Consider the following 27,664-nt stretch of genomic DNA (forward strand, 5'->3'; position numbering starts at 1 on the left):
ATCCTGGTAGCAGCAGGGTGTGTCTAATAAAGAGAATCCCCCTTCCAGCACTTATATCTACACACGGTTTGAAAAATTAATAATGTAGTTGATGGCTTTTTTTTTTTTTTTCTTTGCCTAAGTTTTCAGAAGCACCACACTTTTTCCTACACGTTGTTGCAATTCATCTTTAGCGTCACATATTCTTCATGCTAGGGAAGAGCCTGAGGAATAACAACATTGATCCTTAATCAGAAGTTGAGAAATATGTTTAAGGCAGGAAATTAAAGGAGGACAGATAAGAGACACTGCAGTTAGGCACTACTACTACTTCCAGCGACAGCACTTATTTATAATGTATGGCATCCTCCAAAGCTCGAGACGTCTGCTTTTGTCTCGCTATCGATTGGGTCTCTCTCCATTCATCTTCCTTACTCCCTCTCAATAAGTTTCATTATCATTCCAGCTCATTCTCTCATTCAACCAGTATTGGCATATCTCATAATTTCTTCTGAAATTGAAAGACCACCCCTATGTTTATTTTCTTCACTGGTTTGCCTTTTGTGTTTTTCTTTTCTCACATGTTTCTGCTCATATCTTATCTGTCTATTTAGATCATGTTCCTTTTATGTATGGATTTATTTCACTTCCTCTAGCACTATTTCAGTCTTGGTTTTATCACTTTCTAGTCTCACACTTTTTGTGCAATTAAACCGAACTCACCTTAAAAATGACTTACTGTTGACAAGTAAAATTTCCATAATGGTAGACCTTCTTCTCACATACGCCCGGGTCTTATTTCTTTTATTCTATTCCACATGCAGCAATATAATTTGATTGTACACTGCATAAAAAGAAAGAAGAGCGCCGAGCAAGACAGAAAGCGGATGATAAAAGGTTTGTGTTAAGCCTTATTGGAGGAGAGAAAACCAAATCTGAAAGGAAATCTAAACTTACCCATGCGTGCACACATCCAATCTACAAAACACCGAGGCACATACAGGTACAACACATCTTCGAGTGAGAACCAGAGGTTATTATGCTTTTGCAGTCAAAGCTCATAAATATGCTGCCTGAGGAAATATGACTTTAATAAATCTATATGGACAACTTGTGTGTTAGCTGTGCAGTTGTTTTTCTTTTTCTGTGAAGGTGCTCTAAGTTATTTTGTTCAATAAGACGTTATATTCAATAAATAAGTTATTTAAGCAGAAGAAAAAAAAACACATGTTTAGGTGATTCTTAACCCTTTCATGCAAAGTAGGTCATTTTCAGGAAAATGTGTGTAGGTCTTAATGGCATGCAGGCAGGTAGACTGGTTTACGTCTATGATCTTCTGACAGTCAACAGTTGTGCACATGATGGACATCTTGTTGCTGCTTCTATATTATTAGTAAAACCTTTCAGTTAAGTACTAGTGTCATTTTTACAATAATATATTGTGTTTCTTCTGTTGGGATTAATCCACATTCATTATTGGATACATGAAAGTGGGCATGCATCACTGGCTATCTTTAAATTGAAAACTTTGCCAATAATGGTGCCTTCAGTTTTGTAACCAAATTGTTGTGTCTTGCTAATTAGTTGACCTGTGTGAGTTATAGTCAGTGTTGGTGTTCAAACTTAATTAAAAATAAAAAATAAAAAAAATAAGAATGCATTAAAGTTTCATGACGTATGCGTGCTTCCTGCTTATCTACTTGTCTTCTTGTCATCAAAGATGTTCTGACCTACAACACACTGATAGGATAAGAATTAAAATCTCTGATTGTTTAGTTTCAGAAAATGCAATGTTTTTCCTCCTTATTCCAGGAAGTGCCGGCACACCAGTGATGTTCAATGAGAATGGAGATGCTCCGGGAAGGTACGACATCTTCCAGTACCAGTCTATCAACAATTCCAAGCCAGAGTACAGACTTATCGGCTCATGGACCAACAAACTACATTTGAAGGTAAGGTTGTTTTTTTTTAAAGTTTTTTGTACGAACATTAGCAAGCATTCTTGAATTTTTAACCAACCAAGGTTTTTTTTTTTTTTTTTTTAAGTTTTTTGTACGAACATTAGCAAGCATTCTTGAATTTTTAACCAACCAAGGACACAGGGATAGAATATTCCTATCAGAACCAAATACAGAAAATAAATAAGGTGAAAGTCTGGAAAGTCCTGTAAAAAGGAAACAAGTAAAGTGAAGCTTTATTTACATTACTTAAGGTTATTTTTATTTTATGTACTTTAAGAGCATATGCCATAGTCAAATCATGTTTTCCAAATCTTTTTCAAAAGTATCTGCAAGGAGTCAAAATGATTACTATACACTTTTGACTTAACATTTCTCAAAATAAAAAAATGTTAGTACACAAAAAGATACAGTAGGCCATTTGTTGTTTCTAGATTTGATCGCTTTTGTCTTGGCTTGCTAAATGTATTTTTAATGAAACTTTTTAAATTTTCTCCTAAGCTTTGATATGATGCTCCAAAACTTTGTCAACTATATAAAGAAAGCTATAATGTCACCTTAATTATGCCTAGTTTTATCATTTGTTTCCAAAGACATACGACCACACATGTAGATAAACTCCAGTGTTCCTACTAACAATGTTTTCATGAGGAGTCATTTTCTCAAGCACTAGGCTAATGTTAGCATGTTTCTCTTGTTTTTACATGAGAAACATGTAAAAACATGTTTAATTATCAAACTAAATTGTTGATAATTTAGTTTGTAAGATATGTGGGATTCTCATTTGTCTTATTCAGATTGCAATACCTGGCACACAATACAGAGGAGGTCCTACGACCAACACCGTTTAGGAACCACAGCAGCCAGTACATTCTATTTTTATTTTTAATGTCATTGTGAAAGGTCTGAACCAAACTTAGATTTTGGAATAGATTGAACAAAGTTTTTTTTTTTTTTTCTTGCATGTCTGAATTTATTTATTTGGATATTTATGGGGAACATTTTTTTTCCAAGAGTCCCCACAGCTACAGTAAGAGTTGACAATAGAGCTATTAAACCCATCATTCGATCCACCGCAATGGCTGAAGCTCTGACTAGCACTCATTTCTTTACACCCTTCAGTCATTTATTTACACCCTGCAAACCAATGCATAAGCACAAAGTGAGAAGTATATTTTTAAAGAAATCAGTGAAATTAATATTGCTAAAACTTTCAAGTTTGTTGCACCGAATCTTCACACTGCATGCATTCACACCCAAACTGCATCACGTTTGGCATCCGTGGGGGAAAATAAAAACATGCAGTGCGAAATCATCTTCTTAAAAATCCTACAAACTGAGCATGGCACACTTTCCATGTAGATGTGTCTCTGGCTTGTCTTGGTGGAAACGTTTAAAGTCACCCCGGTTGCACAAGAGAGTGCTGGTGTGCATCCATTTTGAAATTTCTCTAGATTTGAGTTCCAGACTCTGGCTGAGTCACTCCAGCATTTTCACACAGTCTTCCTACAGCGCCTCCAATAGCTATGCCAGGGGGTCCATCTGTTTTGGTTTGTCATGTGGACAAAATTGTTATTTTTCTGAAAAAAATAATGCTTGTTTTGAGATGAGTGTAAACGCTTCAATGTAGAAGGCTTTTACCCAAACTGGACATATTTTTGGCTGTACTTTACATTGCAGTTATGTGACAGTGATGCATGTGTATCTGAATAAGCGCACATGTAAACAGTTTGAGCATGCTAGAGTGTTGTGTTATTAATCCACCCATGAGTTCATTAGGAAAGCCAGATGACAGATGAGAAGACTAATAGACACAAAATGCTTCCTGGCTGATAGATGGCCGGGCAAACAAAGTAAATGAGACTGCTACGACACTGTGTCTCTGCACATCTGACACCGAGGTTAGATGTGCAGTGTTCTAGCATACATTTAAGTATGCTTAGAAGTTAACATTTTAAGATGGAATAATCTGTCCAATAAAGTCAAATTCCAAGTTGCAGAAACTCTCACCACAAAATCTGGTTTCTGTAATTCTTCAGCTTTAGGTTCATAAGTATGGTCACCTCCATATTGAAATAAGCTGATTATGTGGTTCATACATATAATACAGATCACCCTTCACATCCACATCAAGCACAACTGGAGGAGAATTGAAGCTGTAGATGGATGTACGGTTATCTCGGAACACACGGCGAAGTTAGAGCATTTTAAACAGCTCTTGGTATTAGTTGTACTAGAAGGTGTATAATTGGTTTCTGTCAGAAAATACAGTTGTTTCATTGTATAGAAATGCAGGCCTCTGAATAATAAGCAGGAGAAATAAATCACATTTTGGTAAACACATTTTTTTCTCTTAAATCGCTGTAAGCTCTGTGACTACTTATACATTGGTGTCGCCAACAAATCAAGGGTACTTTTTAATCCCCAGCAAAACAAAAGACCAAACCACCTAGATTTTTTGTCGAATGTTTACTTTTGTGCTAATCAACGGCCGCCTTATTCAGCACTCATGGCAATCAATGCGCCTTTGGGAGTCAGTGTACTAATGGACTTTTTCCTCAAAATCTTGCATGCATAACAAGAAATTAGAGTACAAGCACATGGAACCATAGACAAACCAGACAGACGGAAAGCTCAGGGATTCATTGTAATGCCAGTGTGACACAAGCACAAACAAATACATTGCACACATGGTTGAGCATACACACACACACACACACAATCACAAGGGGAGATCCAGATGGCTTATTTGTGCCAGTTCTGATTATGGTCTGATTGCTGGCTTCCAGAGAAGCTGGTGTTAGTTTGTGCCTGGAAGCTCTCTCGAAAGCGATCAGAGGGTCTGCTCATACTAATTCCTCTCCCCGATCGCCTCCAGACACAGTTGCCACGGGTGCGCACAAGGTTAAAGTACTGTTAACCCAGTGTAAAGTGAGCAATGTCAAATTCTGTTCTTCATTTCTCCTGAGACGATTGGAAAGTGGTTAAATTGTTCATTTGTTTGCAGAACTAATTTATGCTGCACATGTGCCCCTCTCAGATGGACGCGATGCACTGGAAGACGGGTGACCAGTCCCTGCCAGCTTCCGTGTGCAGCTTGCCGTGTCGGACAGGCCAAAGAAAGAAGGTGGTAAAAGGAGTGCCGTGCTGCTGGCACTGCGAAAGCTGTGAAGGATACCACTACCAGGTAGGTCTCCAAAGAAAACCACCAGCTTTCAAGATGCAGTAGTAAAAACCAAAGAATGATGCATTTGATGCTGCATCATTCAACTTGCAGCATGCAAAAAGACCAATAACCTTTTCTCCCCACCGTCTTTCTAACATTAGACTTAAATGGCCACTCAAAAACACGGATTTTCTTGCCCACAGATTTTGTTGCTTTTGGTGTAATGGCATCTTCCTCAGTAAAGCACCTTCTCCATTGTCAAGTCTCACTCTAACCAGTGTTTGTTTCGGTTCAAGCCAAGTTGGGCGTGTTTTCATAGGCAGTGTGTTCCTCAATATGTCGGCGGGAATGTGGGCACTGTCGTCGCGCCATGATTTTGTGTGTGTGTACCATTGGGCGAGCAGTTTCTCCAAACTCTCTCAGTACATTTGTTCGTTGAGGATTATCCCATCCATCTTCAGCCAACATCTTCACAAAGTCTTTTGCTGTCTGTGGGTTGATATGCAAATTGCTCACTAAAACACATTCACACTTGGGTGGGAGAAGCCATTTCTCTGTCCTAAGCTGTTCCCATTGTGTGTGTTTGAGTATAAATGTCTGAACAGATGATCTTGGCAACCTCAGGTATCTCCTATTCGAAGCGCAGCCCTAGTTGTATCTCATGTGATTTCTTTAGATGTTCTCATGTCACACAGGTACGTGGTTTGTTTATGAAGTGAAATCATATTGATTTCACTTCCCCAAATTGTTTGTAGCCATTGTTCTCTTAGTATTTTCTAAAGAAATAAAAACATTAGTTGAAGAAAATCTCATCATTGTGACATTTTGAAAAACAAAGCTGATTTTGGTAATCCTGACCTAAAAAGTTTAGCTTTTACTATAAATTAAAGGAAAAATCTTTTTTCCCTGACTATATTATGAGGCAAAAAAAGAGAGTCTTGCCTGTTTTTATGAAGTGAATGTGAATTAGTTTTGACTGTTTGTTTCTGAAATAAAATAAATGTGCTTGCCATATTTCTGATCATTTAAAACCAAAATGAAATTTTCAAATCCGAAATGCTCTGGATGTTCTTTCACAGCCTGTTCATAGCTTTTTTCCAATTGGATGAACAACAGTAGGAACCTACCTTTGTCTGATTTCTAATTTAAAAGGGTAATCTGGAAGTCTTAACCGAGCCTTTTTTTTTTTTTATTTTGGAAGACCCCGTGTTTTTCTCTACCCCAGAAGAAGTTATTATCTCTGCTTTTTACTTTAGTGGCTCATTATAAATGTATATATGCAGAAAGAACCCCACGGATGCTCTTAACGCAAATGTAAATATGTGATATGAGATGAGGCAAAGGGTCTGATCACACATTATGAAGATACATCTTCTGTGATAATTATATCTTAGAGACAATTTGAGATCCTATCATCCTTCTTATTATGTTTCAGAATTACAGGAGCAGGCAAAGTGATTCCCGCTCAGGAAGCAATAAAGGCAGCAAAAATATTAGTCAGAGCAGCAGCTTGCTAATATGAGACTGAACACTCAATCCATATTTTACACATTCATTCATGGGCTGTAAAATCAATGATCTGTTGATGTGAAGAAGTGTTATAATAGAGCAAAAGCTCAAAGATGTGTGAATTGTTCCCTTGACAAGTGCATGGCTACACAGCTACACAATCGGCATGTCTTCTCTATGTGGCAGATACCTAAATTGTTGGGATGATTTAAAACAAAACCAATTCATTTTTGCATTCATGTGGAATGTACAGACTTTAGTGTAGCTGTGTTGGAATAAAATCAGAGCAGTTATGGCAAAAAGCAATTTTCCAAAGTGTGTTTATTCTACAGATTTTGTGTTCGGACCATTTCCACCCATTAGTCTCGATTGAGCTACTGAAAGCATGACAAAAAATGTTTCCTCAATCTTCAAGTGCAGACTTTGAACATGTGCTTCAGAAAACTCAGAGGCTTTTTTTGTTTTAGCCATTCAGAGGTGGACATGTTGGTGTTTTATTGTCCTGCTGAATAACACAAGCATACCTGATCTTAAGCTTAATTCACCTTCATGTTATTCATGCCTGAGAGAAGAATTTATAGTTTCAATAATTATGGCAAGTCAACCAGGTCCCAACGCAGCTAAGCTTTCAAGACTATTGCTCTGCCACCTCCATGTTGGTATTGTATTTTTTCTTAAATGGTGTTAATTTCATAGAGGATATTATCAGCATTGCATTTTTGTTTTGTTAGTCCACAGAATATTTCCCAAAGAGTCTTTGGGATCATCAAGATATTTCTAGCAATTGTGAAACATTCTATGGTAAATGAATCCTTTTTGGTTGGCAAAGAGATTTTCATCCTTAAACAGTTTTTTCGCTGTATATTTCTTATTGTGGAATCACAAATCCTGACTTTAAATGAGTTCAGTGAGAGTCCTTCTGTTGTTTAACTTGTTCTAGGTCCTTTAGTGACCTGGATGAATCATTGGATTGGATTGTGTTGTATGAATTGTTCTACAGAGCAGTGGTAATTGGACAGGGCCATACAAAAGAAGTAGACATAACACTAATTATTGCTTAAAAGAATAACAAAGGTTAAAGTCAAAATCAAATCTTAAAGTAACTTTAAGATGCTTCCACCCAGCTATTTGGTTTATAGATGTCAGGGCAAACAGAACCATCCCTTAGAAATAGAATTAGGACAGAAATAACAGAGCAAAATGGTTTTAACGCATCATTTCTACTCATTCCTCAGGCCTCGGAGTTCACATGCGAGCTGTGTCCCTACGAGATGCGACCAGATACAAACCGAACAGGGTGCGTTCCGATTCCTATCATCAAGCTCGAGTGGCACTCCCCCTGGGCCGTCGTCCCCGTCTTCATCTCCATGTTGGGCATTATCGCCACCTCCTTCGTCATCGTCACTTTTGTGCGGTACAACGACACGCCCATCGTCCGCGCATCCGGCCGGGAGATGAGTTACGTGCTCCTGACTGGAATCTTCCTGTGCTACGCCATCACCTTCCTAATGATTGCGACGCCGGACGTGGGCGTGTGCTCACTGCGGAGGATTTTTCTCGGCCTGGGCATGTGCTTCAGCTACGCCGCACTGCTCACGAAGACCAACAGGATACACCGCATCTTTGAACAAGGGAAAAAGTCTGTTACAGCACCCAGGTAAAAACAAGTACATGGATATTTTCTATCCATTATTTTGGACGTTTGCATGTTGTAACTTTGAATGAAGCTTTGGGGGTTTTTTTATGCAGAAAGTAGCAAGCAGTCGCATATGCACTTAACCTTTACTCTCTATTATCAGGGTACTTGTAATCTTTACTCATTTTATTTTTTAGATAATATTTGAATGAGTAATGAGCTCAGCCTCATCATTTTGTAGGTGGTCTGAAGGATGCTTCATCTAAGTGAGTAAAATGTTAAAGCAGGATTTAGTTTGCTCTAATTCTCATATTTGCTACGCAGATGATCGGTTTCTTAATTTCTACCACCCATCTTAGGGGTCTTAAAAATCTTTATGATGCATTGTGAGGCAGTCATGGAAGACATTCCTTTTTATTTGCATGCGGGACCAGGACAATATCAAACGAGAGGGCGTTCCACTAGGGGAGGAATTACATTCCTCTGTTTCTGGGCATGTTGACTCAAAAAAGGGTCCGATCGATCCTTGAACTTCTGAGTCAGAAGGATCAATGTGGCTTTCTTCTTGGCTGTAGACCAGTGGACCAGATCTTTCTTTGCAGAGTTGCTAAGGGAGTGATACTTAAGTATTTCAGTGTCTGCTCCTGTACACCAAAGGAAGGGATAGGGGTGGTTTGGGAATCTGATCAAGGTCCTCCTTGGCACACTTTGTTGAAAGTTTTCTGTACACATTCCTCCCGGAGAAAGGCCTGGCTGGGACAGACTCAAAATTTACTGGATGGATTATGTAGTTCTTCAAGCGTGGCACAAGAAAGGACGACTTGATAGACTTAGACCAGCCTGTTTCTTTCTCTGCAGGTTCATCTCCCCTGCCTCGCAGCTTGTCATCACCTTCTCTCTGATCTCGGTTCAGCTTCTTGGGGTGTTCCTCTGGTTCGCTGTGGACCCTCCCCACATTGTAGTGGACTACGGAGAGCAACGGACCCAGGACCCCATGTCGGCCCGCGGAGTCCTCAAATGCGATATCTCCGACCTGTCTCTCATCTGTTCCTTGGGTTACTCCATTCTGCTCATGGTGACATGCACAGTTTATGCCATAAAGACACGAGGCGTGCCCGAAACCTTCAACGAGGCCAAGCCCATTGGATTTACCATGTATACCACGTGTATCATCTGGCTGGCATTCATCCCCATATTCTTTGGCACATCACAGTCTGCTGAAAGGGTGAGTATGCTCTACTATTACATTATGTGGATATGAGATGCCAGACTAGGGGCCGTAGAGGTGGTAGTACTGCTGCCTTGCAGCAAGAAAGTCCTAGTTTTGAGTCCCAGTCTGGAGTCTTTCTGCACTGAGTTTTCTGGAGGTGCTTTGACTTCTTCTCTGAGTCCGAAAACATGATGGCTAGGTTAACTGGTCTCTCTAAATTGACCATAGAATTTAGAGAGAATTTCTGACCACTCGGTTGGTTGTCTTGAGCCTCTGTTACCTTGAGATGGACTGACAGCCTCTCAAGGTTGTGCTCCATCTTTCTCTTAACGACTGCAGGAAATAGTGACCAGCCCCCCAATGACTGTGTGTGGATAGGATGGATCAACTCTAAAGATTTCTCTGTAGATCATAGTATTGTTACAAATGGATCACTGTTATTACTTTGCCATATCAGAAGATTTATATCACCATTTTATCTTTTAACTGTAATTCTTTAGCTGCTTGGAATCCCTTTTTAGGGATACATTAGCATGTAGCAGGTGTCGTAGCACATGTCTTAGATCCCAGTTTTCAAACTTTTGAGATGAAAAGCCCCTGCTCTTGATTTTTAATGGGCAGATGCATCAATTAGCTTCGGCAATATCACTGGCTTAGAACCAACATCTCCTTACAGCCACTTGTTTGTATAAGAGGATTTTCTGACTCCTGATTAACTGGAGCTAAGCCCATACTTCAGTTTTCCATAGGGCTGTAGCAAAGACTTAATTAATAATGTATTTTTTTCTCTCTCTTTTTTTGCAAATATAATGGCTGTGAAATGTAAATTGGCAAGGTCAATGACTGAGTAAGTTTGCATCTTCTGACTGACTTGTACAGTCAAAAGCACTTTGGTTGCCTTTAGTTTTTAAATACGCTTTTACAGATGTACAAATGAATGAATAAACGTACATGTAAGGTTTAAAAATTTTACCTAGTCTCCCTCGGAGTGTTTTGATTTATGCACAGACTCTGAAAGTGTGGATTCCAAGGTTTCCAACAGTATAAATAATATCAAACACAGTAGTTTAAATAATAGAGTGTTGGCACTATGCAAAGAAGATCAGAGAGAAAACAGCCCTCAAAGTTTTAAAAGTATTGTCCCCAAAGCTGATGAACTACTTGGGAAGGTGTGCAGAACAAAACATAGCTTTTGTCTGGCATATCTGGTTAGAAATATATATTTTTAGAAGTTTTCAGCTTTTGTTTTATTCTCCATGAGCAATAATTCTGAGATTTTGTCTTGTGAGCCCTGAACTTTAGTGCTTAAATTAATTAACCACGTGTTCCTTTCAAACTTTCACCTTATTTGCTGAAACCAGCAACAAGAGTGTGTGACTATCCAATAAGCCCAGTATGTTGGTTAGCTGTGAAACATTCCCCCACACCTAGAAACACCTCAGATTTACTCTGTAAACAGCTGAATTCAAACACAAAGTTCACCATTGTAAAACCTCTGAAACTCATATTTAAACCACGGTCTGGTTTCACTATCAATTCAACTAGTATATTTTGCAAAGAAAACCTGAAAATTTCCCTACAGAAATAGTTGATTTTTATCTTATTTTTTCTCTCTCCATTTCTGGCCTGGTCACTTGTTTCTATTTTTTCTCTAAGCTTTCATGGAATCTGAATTTCTGTCTGCAGAGGAAGACTGATCTGAAAATCTATAGTCGCAATTCGAGAACTTCTACAACAGTCGTATAAACAATTTCCAGTTTCAGCTTACAGATTTTAAATGCCTGAATTGTTTTATAGGCAGCAGGGAGAAACTCGCTAAATCAAGTGATGTTTGTTTCTACATATAGGCTGTTGTTCACAGCCACAGTTTTAGAATTATCTGTGACCTCTCAACACTCTGTTTGCACCTTACTGTATTTTACTGAATTGGCTGACTTGGTTTTCGTTTATAGAAAAAAAAAAGCCATCAAGACATTCCAGCCACAATTCAAAAGCCAAACTATATCATACACACACAGTAAAGAAAATTCACATAGACCAACATGCACATACACAATACTTGGGTGTCTCTTTACACACCTGAATACCTAAAATGAAAAGAAGACACAAACGATACATATTTGATTTCTCTGACTTACTTAACCGACTTAATTCCATAGTTTAAGAGGCAGCCACAGAAACTGACACGCCGTAAATGTCGATACAGCTAAGTTGATTTATAGCAGCTCACACGCAGCAAGCTGTTATTTGTTTCTGAATCTGGAGCTGCAGTGTGTTATTGATTCTATTCCTTGATGGTGTGACTGTTCTGGCTTTAACAATAAAACACTTCATGTGCTCATCGAGATTCATGGAAGGACATTGATTGCAGCTGTCATTTGTTTTGCTTCACAAAACAGAGCATATATGCATTTGTGAAGTAAATGGGTGTTTATTTTGGACGTAAACAAACTGGTGTGCAGCTGTAGTTGTAAATAGGTTTGCTGCACTCTGGGTGTTTCGCAGACCTTGTGTGACGTCAATGTAAAGAATTTCGTAAAGCTATTTTTGAAACATGGGTTAAGTCTGTTCTGTGTGTTTTAGGTATTTCCTTGCTGGGTGATTGACATTTTCAGCTGCAAGTGTTTTGGCATAATATTTTTTCCAGCTTTACACACACGATGATTAAGGCTACTTTCACACCGCAGGTCTTTTTGCTGAAGTTCCTGCTCCACACAGCCCTGTGTGTCTTGGTTTCTGTGATGATGTGATTAGTAATGTTCTTTAAGAAGTCTGAGACCTTACAGTCTCTGTGGAGAAATTTGTGTTTCCTACCTATGGAAATATGCTACATAAATAAAGTTTACTTACTTCACAGAACAGCTATATCGTACTGAATTTACATACCAATTTGACTCAATTTATTAGGTGACTTCTGAGAACCATTCGGACTGATAAATTTCTTCAGAGGGCAATATTAGCTCAGTATTGTTTTGGTGTATCAAAGTAAAGCGGGTTGAATACAAATACAAGTCACACACATACACAATTTTTCTTCCGCTTTACATTCTTTCATTACATCACATAAAATCACAACAAAATGGAAGTTTGTGGTTGACTCATCCTCATGAATTTTCAGTTCATTCCTCAAAAAATTAGATGTCGACCCTTATCTCTCGTTGTTTTGCAGTGTCAGTCAGGCAATTTTTTTATTCTTCCTTTTTTGTTTCTCTCCCTTTTACGACTGAGCCTGTTTTCCTTTCAAACAGCGTACCACTCTTAGTCATGTGGAAAACAGCTCACATCAAAGTGATCCAGTCTAATCACACATTGGGGAAATCAAACTTTCACAGTATTTTTTTCCCCCCCTTTTGCTTGGTTTAGCTCTTTACCAAAGGATCCGGTGTGTTTCGGGGAAGCTATTATTGCAGGAAGTTCGAAGTGAATCTCTGAGTTGTTTCTTTTTTTTTCTTTCCCCTTTAGCGCACTACAGCGCTTGTTCTCACGTTCCCACGTCCACACAATAAGGTCTGACGAGTAAAACCAGACAATAAGGTCACTCGCTTGCTTTGCCGACATGGAAGCTTCACTTGGCTAATGGTTTCAAACGGCTCTTCTTATTGCTGCTCACAGCTTCTTTAACCTTTAAACCACTGATTGTGAATGACGGAGTGAGCCACTGACTTTTTGTATCATTTCTTGGTTTTTGCCTTTTATGGTTGCCGCATTATCGCTACAGATAATGTGTGTGTGTGTGTGTGTGTGTTTTTGCGTCCACATTATGCACCGCGTCTCACTGGAGTGGCTGAATGGCGTCCAAGCCATGTTTGCTCCGTTAATTAGCATGTCCACCAGCAACTTCATGTGCATCTGCGGCAAAATGTGTTTGCGTTGTGTGTTGGATTTAATTGGAATTTCCAGTGCCACACGTTTGCACGTCTCTGTGTGTTGTTTCTAATTGGAATATCCTCTGGAGTGTGTGGCAGCTGGCTGGCTAACAGAGAGAGCAGAAGAGAGGGAGGAGAGAGGAGTGAAAGGAGTAAACAGGTAATGATGTGACTTGCTGATGGGGCTTTAATGAGGAGAGCTCTACCAAGTGAATAAGTTTGTTTTCAGATAAAGGGGAGGAGAAATATGGCGACACTGAAATTTGGACGTTAAAAGAACAGACAGAGTCACATATTGATCAACTTTATGATCTGAAATACTCAGTGTAGTTTTGGCACTTGGTCACGGGTTCATCTGTGACAAGGATGCCGTGTTGGGTTAGTTGTGCCCTCTGAACGGTTTCATAGAGAGTCCTGTAAAAAATAATTGGCTCCCTTATGTTTTTCAGACCATCAAAGTTTTAATGCCAGGCGAAGATGACCTGTGTCAATGCAGAGTGCAGTGTGATGATGGTTTCATTTATACGGGAACGAAGCCTTCTAAATCAACCTGGCTCCATGTGGAAAAAGTAATTGCTCCCTAAACCTCATTACTGGTTTCGCCACGCTTAGCAGGATTAGCTGTCATCAAGATCTGGCAATACCTGACAATTAGTCCGGTGATTTTTTTGCCTGCTGCTGCCTGCAGAATCGTTTGAATTCAGCAACACTTAACAACCTGCTTAGAGTCACTACATCTAAGTCTAGGCTTTGACTAGGCCACTGCAAAATATTTTTTGTTGTTGTTTTACTTGACGATGGACTTGTTTGCATTGAATAGTTGTGTTCCTGCGTCATTGTATGAACTTTCTGTCTTTTCTGTGTATTTTCCTTTCGGCCATTCAAAGGTTGCTGGCTTGTGTTACCTCTTACTGTGATAAAAGAAAGTAGTTTCAAATAATAATAGTGATTTTGTATCTGTGTAATATCCTTGGAAGACCTCAAACATTCATATTGTGTCAATTGTAGCAAGGCATTCAAATGTAAAAGCTAAAACATAACGATGTTGGTGTCTGAAAAATCTTTTTTATTTGGAAAGTTTCTTTTTGTTCAGTTCTCACCATCCTTAGTTTAAGCGTTCTTGTCAGATATCGAGTCTCGCGTAGCTTCCAGGGGTGGTGTAACAGTACATGTGGTTATGCGTTTGTCTGCAAACCCTCTTACTGCTTTGTGCTTTGGATGGTTTTTGGCTGCAGTTTGCGAGGGGAAAGCATTTTTGGTCACCTTCTAGTGTGGCCTGCATAGTGATCCTGGTCACAGCACTCCTGAACACACACTCAGCTCTGAATCCCAGCAGGTGAAAAGAACAGAGAGAGAGAGAGAGAGAGAAGAAGGCAAATGTTACACGGGAAGGAAGTCGAAAGTTTCAGACACAAAGAATTACATGACGGGTAGCTGTGAAAGAATGAGAAAGTGGGAGATGAAAGTAGAAAGAAACGGCGCGATGGATCCTTTACCATCACTGAGTGCTGAAGTATTGTTTTTGAAAAAGGTCACGCTACCACGCAGAGGATTTTGGCTTCATATCGCTTCTTCTGCACCCTGCAGACATGTGAAAGGTTGTGTGGTGTAAATGTTCAAGTGTGTGTTTCCTCTCCCCTGCTTGCTAGAAACTCAAACCACAGGATGCATTCTCTCTCCAACTACCTCTCTGTATGGGCCTCATCATTACTTTGCAGGATGCAGTGGGTAGAAGCCCAATTTATTTCCCCCTTGTCTGTTTGCCCTGTCTTCCTCTTCACGTGAATTTCTCCTTTTGTCACCATGTGAGCTTCACCTCCCGGTCTGCTCCAGGTGTCTTTAATAAGGGGGACTTGTTATCTCATGTCTCCCGCCGAGCAGGAGGCAACCATTTTGCTTCCCCTTTGCAAAACCACTCACTGTGAGGCGATATATGAATGTTCTTTCTTAAATCCGGTGTCTTTGTACCTAAATCACCTCGTCGTATTTCAAGGTGATTCGTTAAGACGCTTTGCCTCAATAGGTTTATATTGATCTCTTTAATTTGAGGTACACGACAATCACTCAGCTCTACCTGAAATGGAAATAAAATCATCCCGATCGCTCCTTGATCAAAACGTTGAGCAAATTTTAGAAAGCCAATCTTCTGTGTTTGTGTGACTTCTGCCTGTCAATACAAATTATACCCAATTCGCAATTAAAGAAGTCCAATTTTTTTTTTTTATAGCCTTACCTGCATGAGCATCAATCAGTTAGCCATATTAGGAGAAGCGGCGTCGCATGTGAACGAGCAGCTCCAGGAAAATAAAACAAAATCCATCATTTTAAAGTTCTTTTATTAGAGATTAGCATTCATTAGCATAAGTGTATACCCTGGGAAATGTAGACCCGTACTTTAACTTGGCGAATTTCAAAAGGCTGCAAACATTTTCAAACCCGGCACATTCTGTTACAGACGAGGAGGCTAAAACCGAAGCTTTAGTGGAAGTTTAGGGGAATGTTTGTTCAAAATGGCTCAGTGGAATGAGGTCATTAAATTTGCTTGGAATGAAAAGGAACCTTCAGAATACCTGTCACTTCCATGATTACCTCTGAAAGCTTTGGTTTGATTGAGTTTTACCAATTCTAAGGCTTCTATTGGCTTATATTTTTAAATCCGTCCACTGAAGCTAAATTGTAGATTTACAACTTCCACAGTCATCTCCTGAGACTGACATGCTTAAGCTTTATTATTGATTCAGTTTTCCGTTGTGTTTGTAGTGGAATATTGTGATTTGATTTTCTTAAATGTTGAGTTTAAATGATAATTAAAACATCACTATTAACCAATTTTATTTTTAGTAGGTGAACTGTTGCATGTGGTGTTTGTATTTAGATTTGCAGTAACAGTTTTATAAAGAATGTGATGCAATTAGTTATTGCATATCACAGTGCATTTAATTTTTCAACTGGTTGAAATATTTTGTTGTTGAAAGCAAGGTTAAGAAAAAGCTTTTTTTAGAAAAGTTAAATCTGTTTTTGTATGTATTGCATATTCAGACAGTAAGCAGCCATTTGCAAAAGTATTTGGATCATTTTGTCAACTAAATTGACAGTAGATTCAGTCAACAAAAATGTTATCCTACGCTAGCCTAAGACCAAAACAATTCCGACTAAATTATGACTAAAGCTAAATGACAATTTTGTTTCAATCTTATGACTAAAATGCGTTTTAGTCATAAGACTGAAACAAAATTCTTAAAAATTGCTGTTAAAATGAACACCAATAAACAGGTTGTAAAACCAGCTAAATATTCAACTGTTTCTTTTGTGTTTTTGTGGCATAAGTGGCCATTATTCAGTAATAGCTGGTCAAGAGGAAGGGCAGAGAGAGAAAAAAGCAGTAGCTTTACCGGGGTCAGGAATTGAACCCAGAACATTTGTGTTGAGGACTAAACCTCCTTTTGTGCTGTGCTTGTTCCTTAGCCAAGCGGCGCCCCAGAATTTTGAATTTATGAGTTGCTGCTCACCAGTCGGGCCCGGTCGAGCAGAAAATAGTCCGATTCTGGTCACCTGCCAATTTCAATGTGCATCTCAAGCATTCATCTCGTAATATTGACCTGTATTATTTTTGCTCATGTTCAAAGACTACACCTTATTTCCTGATGCATGTGAGGACCCAAAACAGTCAATATTTGCCCTTCACAAAGTTCCCCTACTAAACAACTTGCATAGAAATCTTCGTCAGGTCGATTTTCTGCACCCAAACAGATTTATGTCTGTAATCGCAGTGGAGAAACTGGAAGAAAATGAGAATAAAGAAAGATAGTCTAATGTGTTAAACTTTGCAAATATATTTCAGAGTAAACATGCAAGACAAAATGTTGCAAAGAGAGGAAGGAATTGGAAAGTGTGCGTGTGCCGACTTACTTTACCGCAGATCCAGAATCATAATATTTACATAGTTGTTGAGCACGAAAGATAAAAGCTGTGTCCATGCTGATGAATATGCATAAATTGATAACTGCAGATCAAAGATCAAAATGTCAAATTGAAATAGAGATGCAATGTGAGCCCTTCCAGAAGGAAGATGTATAGATCACATAAACCAGATTTAGTATCTGGATGGGTAACACTCAGTGGAGTGCTTTTGAATTTCTCAGTTTAACTTTCTTTTCCACACTATTTTTGAACTTATTAAAAGTTCAAAAATAGATGACCACAGTAAACTCACTCACTTGCAGTTTTCCTTAAAGTGGAGAAGTCATATAAATCAACATGCCACCATGTGTTTAAATAAAAACAAAAAGAACTGCTTGTGCCAGTCTTCCCAGCAGCAGTTTGAGCGATTGAACTTGAAAGCGTAAAACTGACGACTCGACATTCTCTCCCGGTATTTTCTAGAAGAGAACAAAATTTGGCGGCACCGGCTGAGCGAAGTCTTTATAAACCGCCAAGTTACAAAGGATCCCCAGATCATTACACCACCTCCGCCATGCCTGACTGCTGGCACGGTGGTGGTGTTTTTCTAAAATACTGATATTTATCGGACAAGGAACATGTTTTGTTTTTGCCACATCAGTCTGCAGAATATATTTCAAAGTCTTTAGAGATCACCAGGTTGATTTTGTTAGTAGTGGGTTTGAAGCAAAAAATTAGAAGAAACCTGTTAGGTTGCAAACACTTTTTTCATGGTACTTTCCGTATAATCTTTCCTTTAATTTGACCAGCTTCCCAGTCACTGTTAAAGGAATATGGGGATGCCCATAGCATGATGGAGCCACCACTATGTAGAGAATGTGAGTTCAGTCTAACGAGCCCAAAACTTAAGCAACACAGCAAGTGTCACATCGCTGCCTTTAGTATCGTTTAACATCATCGTGGTTCGCTATGCTTTATTTCTAAAATTTAACAGTTTATGCTAATGAGCACATGTGCAGATCTTCTCTTAATTTTATGCCATTGTAGACAAAAGGTCTGAGATCTAAACCAAATGTGACATCGAAATGAAAAGTAATTTGACAATTTAGTTTCTCAGAAGATGTTTGATTCACCATTTTGGGGAACACTCAGCATGGTTTTTGGGTTGTTTTTTTTTTTTTTTGCAAAAAGAAGCAAACCGTGTACTGTAATTTAAACTTGGAATAGCCTAAATGAGAGCACAGCAGCTGTTGATGCTTGTTCTTTGTAATCAAATACCCTACCAGCAGGAGATTGACAAAGCGGCTTTCGCAGCATCGGTTTTCAATCAGGCTTTATGAAACTGACACTCCTAAAATAAGAAAATCTCGCATACTTTGTTATACCATTATTTATTCATATTGTTAAAATATTTATGAAAATAAAAGAACTCAATTCAAAATATAAACTTCAAAAATATCCAATAAAGCTCTTATGTTCTTGCATATCAGCTTATAAATCATGCATTACAATGCAGATATCAGCAAAACACAGATATCTCCAGTACGTCTTTGTTTTCTCTCACAGATTTTAACAAAAATCTTCATTCTTACAGTGCAGTAAGTTTTTTTTTGCCCAGCAGTCTATAAAATGCAGCAAATTTCAATTTCTTTTCAAGGAAATAGTTTTTTGATATCTTCACCAACAACCTGGGATGGTTGGTTGGGGATGAGTAGCATCAGACTGTGGAGATTCTACTCACAATTGATGGTGAGAGTTCAAACTAGATCAAGAACCGGGTCGAGTTTAATATGAATGTTGGTGTTCCAGCTGACTGACAATTCTAAACATACACCCAAATGATGCAAACCAAAGTATTTTTTTTTTTAATTTGCAAATAAGAATGATCAAAACCTTTGGAACTCTAACGTGGGAAGTTGGTAGAGATATTCCTCAAAACGCTTGTGGGATCAGTGGGCTGAATGCAAAGCGACAAAGGCTTAAATGTGCAGAAAATTAAATCTAAACCACGTCGTTTTGTTTCTACCCCTTATATACTTCTTATGTTGGATTTGCATAAAATAAAATAAAAAACTAAAGCAGTAGTGTGAATATCTTTGCAGGTGGTCTATTGCCTATGCAAGAGCTTTACTTGTGTGCCATCAGTGCAAAGTACACAGTCTTTAAATGTAATGTAACTTGTCATTATGACACAGCGGCAGAAATAAAGCCTGTCCTGTTTCACATAGGGTTCAGTTTGGTATTTTAATTAGATGGAGCTGTGCACAGTGGGCCCTCTGTCATGCTAGTTTAAAGTGAAGAGTGGAAAAATGAAGTGATTGACAACTTGGCCATTCTCACAGTACAGCAGACCTTTTAGATACAACTTTAAAGGGGAGAGTNAAACTTTCACCTTATTTGCTGAAACCAGCAACAAGAGTGTGTGACTATCCAATAAGCCCAGTATGTTGATTAGCTGTGAAACATTCCCCCACACCTAGAAACACCTCAGATTTACTCTGTAAACAGCTGAATTCAAACACAAAGTTCACCATTTTAAAACCTCTGAAACTCGTATTTAAACCACGGTCTGGTTTCACTATCAATTCAACTAGTATATTTTGCAAAGAAAACCTGAAAATTTCCCTACAGAAATAGTTGATTTTTATCTTATTTTTTCTCTCTCCATTTCTGGCCTGGTCACTTGTTTCTATTTTTTCTCTAAGCTTTCATGGAATCTGAATTTCTGTCTGCAGAGGAAGACTGATCTGAAAATCTATAGTTGCAATTCGAGAACTTCTACAACAGTCGTATAAACAATTTCCAGTTTCAGCTTACAGATTTTAAATGCCTGAATTGTTTTATAGGCAGCACGGAGAAACTCGCTAAATCAAGTGATGTTTGTTTCTACATATAGGCTGTTGTTCACAGCCACAGTTTTAGAATTATCTGTGACCTCTCAACACTCTGTTTGCACCTTACTGTATTTTACTGAATTGGCTGACTTGGTTTTCGTTTATAGAAAAAAAAAAGCCATCAAGACATTCCAGCCACAATTCAAAAGCCAAACTATATCATACACACACAGTAAAGAAAATTCACATAGACCAACATGCACATACACAATACTTGGGTGTCTCTTTACACACCTGAATACCTAAAATGAAAAGAAGACGCAAACAATGCATATTTGATTTCTCTGACTTACTTAACCGACTTAATTCCATAGTTTAAGAGGCAGCCACAGAAACTGACACGCCGTAAATGTCGATACAGCTAAGTTGATTTATAACAGCTCACACGCAGCAAGCTGTTATTTGTTTCTGAATCTGGAGCTGCAGTGTGTTATTGATTCTATTCCTTGATGGTGTGACTGTTCTGGCTTTAACAATAAAACACTTCATGTGCTCATCGAGATTCATGGAAGGACATTGATTGCAGCTGTCATTTGTTTTGCTTCACAAAACGGAGCATATATGCATTTGTGAAGTAAATGGGTGTTTATTTTGGACGTAAACAAACTGGTGTGCAGCTGTAGTTGTAAATAGGTTTGCTGCACTCTGGGTGTTTCGCAGACCTTGTGTGACGTCAATGTAAAGAATTTCGTAAAGCTATTTTTGAAACATGGGTTAAGTCTGTTCTGTGTGTTTTAGGTATTTCCTTGCTGGGTGATTGACATTTTCAGCTGCAAGTGTTTTGGCATAATATTTTTTCCAGCTTTACACACACGATGATTAAGGCTACTTTCACACCGCAGGTCTTTTTGAAGTTCCTGCTCCACACAGCCCTGTGTGTCTTGGTTTCTGTGATGATGTGATTAGTAATGTTCTTTAAGAAGTCTGAGACCTTACAGTCTCTGTGGAGAAATTTGTGTTTCCTACCTATGGAAATATGCTACATAAATAAAGTTTACTTACTTCACAGAACAGCTATATCGTACTGAATTTACATACCAATTTGACTCAATTTATTAGGTGACTTCTGAGAACCATTCGGACTGATAAATTTCTTCAGAGGGCAATATTAGCTCAGTATTGTTTTGGTGTATCAAAGTAAAGCGGGTTGAATACAAATACAAGTCACACACATACACAATTTTTCTTCCGCTTTACATTCTTTCATTACATCACATAAAATCACAACAAAATGGAAGTTTGTGGTTGACTCATCCTCATGAATTTTCAGTTCATTCCTCAAAAAATTAGATGTCGACCCTTATCTCTCGTTGTTTTGCAGTGTCAGTCAGGCAATTTTTTTATTCTTCCTTTTTTGTTTCTCTCCCTTTTACGACTGAGCCTGTTTTCCTTTCAAACAGCGTACCACTCTTAGTCATGTGGAAAACAGCTCACATCAAAGTGATCCAGTCTAATCACACATTGGGGAAATCAAACTTTCACAGTATTTTTTTCCCCCCCTTTTGCTTGGTTTAGCTCTTTACCAAAGGATCCGGTGTGTTTCGGGGAAGCTATTATTGCAGGAAGTTCGAAGTGAATCTCTGAGTTGTTTCTTTTTTTTTCTTTCCCCTTTAGCGCACTACAGCGCTTGTTCTCACGTTCCCACGTCCACACAATAAGGTCTGACGAGTAAAACCAGACAATAAGGTCACTCGCTTGCTTTGCCGACATGGAAGCTTCACTTGGCTAATGGTTTCAAACGGCTCTTCTTATTGCTGCTCACAGCTTCTTTAACCTTTAAACCACTGATTGTGAATGACGGAGTGAGCCACTGACTTTTTGTATCATTTCTTGGTTTTTGCCTTTTATGGTTGCCGCATTATCGCTACAGATAATGTGTGTGTGTGTGTGTGTGTGTTTTTGCGTCCACATTATGCACCGCGTCTCACTGGAGTGGCTGAATGGCGTCCAAGCCATGTTTGCTCCGTTAATTAGCATGTCCACCAGCAACTTCATGTGCATCTGCGGCAAAATGTGTTTGCGTTGTGTGTTGGATTTAATTGGAATTTCCAGTGCCACACGTTTGCACGTCTCTGTGTGTTGTTTCTAATTGGAATATCCTCTGGAGTGTGTGGCAGCTGGCTGGCTAACAGAGAGAGCAGAAGAGAGGGAGGAGAGAGGAGTGAAAGGAGTAAACAGGTAATGATGTGACTTGCTGATGGGGCTTTAATGAGGAGAGCTCTACCAAGTGAATAAGTTTGTTTTCAGATAAAGGGGAGGAGAAATATGGCGACACTGAAATTTGGACGTTAAAAGAACAGACAGAGTCACATATTGATCAACTTTATGATCTGAAATACTCAGTGTAGTTTTGGCACTTGGTCACGGGTTCATCTGTGACAAGGATGCCGTGTTGGGTTAGTTGTGCCCTCTGAACGGTTTCATAGAGAGTCCTGTAAAAAATAATTGGCTCCCTTATGTTTTTCAGACCATCAAAGTTTTAATGCCAGGCGAAGATGACCTGTGTCAATGCAGAGTGCAGTGTGATGATGGTTTCATTTATACGGGAACGAAGCCTTCTAAATCAACCTGGCTCCATGTGGAAAAAGTAATTGCTCCCTAAACCTCATTACTGGTTTCGCCACGCTTAGCAGGATTAGCTGTCATCAAGATCTGGCAATACCTGACAATTAGTCCGGTGATTTTTTTGCCTGCTGCTGCCTGCAGAATCGTTTGAATTCAGCAACACTTAACAACCTGCTTAGAGTCACTACATCTAAGTCTAGGCTTTGACTAGGCCACTGCAAAATATTTTTTGTTGTTGTTTTACTTGACGATGGACTTGTTTGCATTGAATAGTTGTGTTCCTGCGTCATTGTATGAACTTTCTGTCTTTTCTGTGTATTTTCCTTTCGGCCATTCAAAGGTTGCTGGCTTGTGTTACCTCTTACTGTGATAAAAGAAAGTAGTTTCAAATAATAATAGTGATTTTGTATCTGTGTAATATCCTTGGAAGACCTCAAACATTCATATTGTGTCAATTGTAGCAAGGCATTCAAATGTAAAAGCTAAAACATAACGATGTTGGTGTCTGAAAAATCTTTTTTATTTGGAAAGTTTCTTTTTGTTCAGTTCTCACCATCCTTAGTTTAAGCGTTCTTGTCAGATATCGAGTCTCGCGTAGCTTCCAGGGGTGGTGTAACAGTACATGTGGTTATGCGTTTGTCTGCAAACCCTCTTACTGCTTTGTGCTTTGGATGGTTTTTGGCTGCAGTTTGCGAGGGGAAAGCATTTTTGGTCACCTTCTAGTGTGGCCTGCATAGTGATCCTGGTCACAGCACTCCTGAACACACACTCAGCTCTGAATCCCAGCAGGTGAAAAGAACAGAGAGAGAGAGAGAGAGAGAAGAAGGCAAATGTTACACGGGAAGGAAGTCGAAAGTTTCAGACACAAAGAATTACATGACGGGTAGCTGTGAAAGAATGAGAAAGTGGGAGATGAAAGTAGAAAGAAACGGCGCGATGGATCCTTTACCATCACTGAGTGCTGAAGTATTGTTTTTGAAAAAGGTCACGCTACCACGCAGAGGATTTTGGCTTCATATCGCTTCTTCTGCACCCTGCAGACATGTGAAAGGTTGTGTGGTGTAAATGTTCAAGTGTGTGTTTCCTCTCCCCTGCTTGCTAGAAACTCAAACCACAGGATGCATTCTCTCTCCAACTACCTCTCTGTATGGGCCTCATCATTACTTTGCAGGATGCAGTGGGTAGAAGCCCAATTTATTTCCCCCTTGTCTGTTTGCCCTGTCTTCCTCTTCACGTGAATTTCTCCTTTTGTCACCATGTGAGCTTCACCTCCCGGTCTGCTCCAGGTGTCTTTAATAAGGGGGACTTGTTATCTCATGTCTCCCGCCGAGCAGGAGGCAACCATTTTGCTTCCCCTTTGCAAAACCACTCACTGTGAGGCGATATATGAATGTTCTTTCTTAAATCCGGTGTCTTTGTACCTAAATCACCTCGTCGTATTTCAAGGTGATTCGTTAAGACGCTTTGCCTCAATAGGTTTATATTGATCTCTTTAATTTGAGGTACACGACAATCACTCAGCTCTACCTGAAATGGAAATAAAATCATCCCGATCGCTCCTTGATCAAAACGTTGAGCAAATTTTAGAAAGCCAATCTTCTGTGTTTGTGTGACTTCTGCCTGTCAATACAAATTATACCCAATTCGCAATTAAAGAAGTCCAATTTTTTTTTTTTATAGCCTTACCTGCATGAGCATCAATCAGTTAGCCATATTAGGAGAAGCGGCGTCGCATGTGAACGAGCAGCTCCAGGAAAATAAAACAAAATCCATCATTTTAAAGTTCTTTTATTAGAGATTAGCATTCATTAGCATAAGTGTATACCCTGGGAAATGTAGACCCGTACTTTAACTTGGCGAATTTCAAAAGGCTGCAAACATTTTCAAACCCGGCACATTCTGTTACAGACGAGGAGGCTAAAACCGAAGCTTTAGTGGAAGTTTAGGGGAATGTTTGTTCAAAATGGCTCAGTGGAATGAGGTCATTAAATTTGCTTGGAATGAAAAGGAACCTTCAGAATACCTGTCACTTCCATGATTACCTCTGAAAGCTTTGGTTTGATTGAGTTTTACCAATTCTAAGGCTTCTATTGGCTTATATTTTTAAATCCGTCCACTGAAGCTAAATTGTAGATTTACAACTTCCACAGTCATCTCCTGAGACTGACATGCTTAAGCTTTATTATTGATTCAGTTTTCCGTTGTGTTTGTAGTGGAATATTGTGATTTGATTTTCTTAAATGTTGAGTTTAAATGATAATTAAAACATCACTATTAACCAATTTTATTTTTAGTAGGTGAACTGTTGCATGTGGTGTTTGTATTTAGATTTGCAGTAACAGTTTTATAAAGAATGTGATGCAATTAGTTATTGCATATCACAGTGCATTTAATTTTTCAACTGGTTGAAATATTTTGTTGTTGAAAGCAAGGTTAAGAAAAAGCTTTTTTTAGAAAAGTTAAATCTGTTTTTGTATGTATTGCATATTCAGACAGTAAGCAGCCATTTGCAAAAGTATTTGGATCATTTTGTCAACTAAATTGACAGTAGATTCAGTCAACAAAAATTTTATCCTACGCTAGCCTAAGACCAAAACAATTCCGACTAAATCATGACTAAAGCTAAATGACAATTTTGTTTCAGTCTTATGACTAAAATGCATTTTAGTCATAAGACTGAAACAAAATTCTTAAAAATTCCTGTTAAAATGAACACCAATAAACGGGTTGTAAAACCAGCTAAATATTCAACTGATTCTTTTGTGTTTTTGTGGCATAAGTGGCCATTATTCAGTAATAGCTGGTCAAGAGGAAGGGCAGAGAGAGAAAAAAGCAGTAGCTTTACCGGGGTCAGGAATTGAACCCAGAACATTTGTGTTGAGGACTAAACCTCCTTTTGTGCTGTGCTTGTTCCTTAGCCAAGCGGCGCCCCAGAATTTTGAATTTATGAGTTGCTGCTCACCAGTCGGGCCCGGTCGAGCAGAAAATAGTCCGATTCTGGTCACCTGCCAATTTCAATGTGCATCTCAAGCATTCATCTCGTAATATTGACCTGTATTATTTTTGCTCATGTTCAAAGACTACACCTTATTTCCTGATGCATGTGAGGACCCAAAACAGTCAATATTTGCCCTTCACAAAGTTCCCCTACTAAACAACTTGCATAGAAATCTTCGTCAGGTCGATTTTCTGCACCCAAACAGATTTATGTCTGTAATCGCAGTGGAGAAACTGGAAGAAAATGAGAATAAAGAAAGATAGTCTAATGTGTTAAACTTTGCAAATATATTTCAGAGTAAACATGCAAGACAAAATGTTGCAAAGAGAGGAAGGAATTGGAAAGTGTGCGTGTGCCGACTTACTTTACCGCAGATCCAGAATCATAATATTTACATAGTTGTTGAGCACGAAAGATAAAAGCTGTGTCCATGCTGATGAATATGCATAAATTGATAACTGCAGATCAAAGATCAAAATGTCAAATTGAAATAGAGATGCAATGTGAGCCCTTCCAGAAGGAAGATGTATAGATCACATAAACCAGATTTAGTATCTGGATGGGTAACACTCAGTGGAGTGCTTTTGAATTTCTCAGTTTAACTTTCTTTTCCACACTATTTTTGAACTTATTAAAAGTTCAAAAATAGATGACCACAGTAAACTCACTCACTTGCAGTTTTCCTTAAAGTGGAGAAGTCATATAAATCAACATGCCACCATGTGTTTAAATAAAAACAAAAAGAACTGCTTGTGCCAGTCTTCCCAGCAGCAGTTTGAGCGATTGAACTTGAAAGCGTAAAACTGACGACTCGACATTCTCTCCCGGTATTTTCTAGAAGAGAACAAAATTTGGCGGCACCGGCTGAGCGAAGTCTTTATAAACCGCCAAGTTACAAAGGATCCCCAGATCATTACACCACCTCCGCCATGCCTGACTGCTGGCACGGTGGTGGTGTTTTTCTAAAATACTGATATTTATCGGACAAGGAACATGTTTTGTTTTTGCCACATCAGTCTGCAGAATATATTTCAAAGTCTTTAGAGATCACCAGGTTGATTTTAGTAGTGGGTTTGAAGCAAAAAATTAGAAGAAACCTGTTAGGTTGCAAACACTTTTTTCATGGTACTTTCCGTATAATCTTTCCTTTAATTTGACCAGCTTCCCAGTCACTGTTAAAGGAATATGGGGATGCCCATAGCATGATGGAGCCACCACTATGTAGAGAATGTGAGTTCAGTCTAACGAGCCCAAAACTTAAGCAACACAGCAAGTGTCACATCGCTGCCTTTAGTATCGTTTAACATCATCGTGGTTCGCTATGCTTTATTTCTAAAATTTAACAGTTTATGCTAATGAGCACATGTGCAGATCTTCTCTTAATTTTATGCCATTGTAGACAAAAGGTCTGAGATCTAAACCAAATGTGACATCGAAATGAAAAGTAATTTGACAATTTAGTTTCTCAGAAGATGTTTGATTCACCATTTTGGGGAACACTCAGCATGGTTTTTGGGTTGTTTTTTTTTTTTTTTGCAAAAAGAAGCAAACCGTGTACTGTAATTTAAACTTGGAATAGCCTAAATGAGAGCACAGCAGCTGTTGATGCTTGTTCTTTGTAATCAAATACCCTACCAGCAGGAGATTGACAAAGCGGCTTTCGCAGCATCGGTTTTCAATCAGGCTTTATGAAACTGACACTCCTAAAATAAGAAAATCTCGCATACTTTGTTATACCATTATTTATTCATATTGTTAAAATATGTATGAAAATAAAATAACTCAATTCAAAATATAAACTTCAAAAATATCCAATAAAGCTCTTATGTTCTTGCATATCAGCTTATAAATCATGCATTACAATGCAGATATCAGCAAAACACAGATATCTCCAGTACGTCTTTGTTTTCTCTCACAGATTTTAACAAAAATCTTCATTCTTACAGTGCAGTAAGTTTTTTTTTGCCCAGCAGTCTATAAAAT

General features: G+C 38.7%; 1 protein-coding gene across 8 annotated transcripts in view; it reads left to right on the forward strand.

The window, feature by feature from the left end:
• The window catches only part of grm8a (glutamate receptor, metabotropic 8a), a 255,278-nt gene that overhangs the window by 217,392 nt on the left and 10,222 nt on the right, over positions 1-27,664 (forward strand). For all 8 annotated transcript variants that reach the window (XM_016664539.1, XM_016664552.1, XM_016664554.1 and 5 more), the window contains 4 exons: positions 1,792-1,931; positions 4,978-5,124; positions 7,848-8,269; positions 9,107-9,473. In XM_016664539.1, the coding sequence (XP_016520025.1) occupies positions 1,792-1,931; positions 4,978-5,124; positions 7,848-8,269; positions 9,107-9,473 (1,076 nt within the window). The remainder of the gene's footprint in view (positions 1-1,791; positions 1,932-4,977; positions 5,125-7,847; positions 8,270-9,106; positions 9,474-27,664) is intronic.

Source organism: Poecilia formosa, unplaced genomic scaffold (genome assembly GCF_000485575.1).
Source record: "Poecilia formosa unplaced genomic scaffold, Poecilia_formosa-5.1.2 Scaffold9, whole genome shotgun sequence".
Taxonomy (NCBI): Eukaryota; Metazoa; Chordata; class Actinopteri; order Cyprinodontiformes; family Poeciliidae; genus Poecilia; species Poecilia formosa.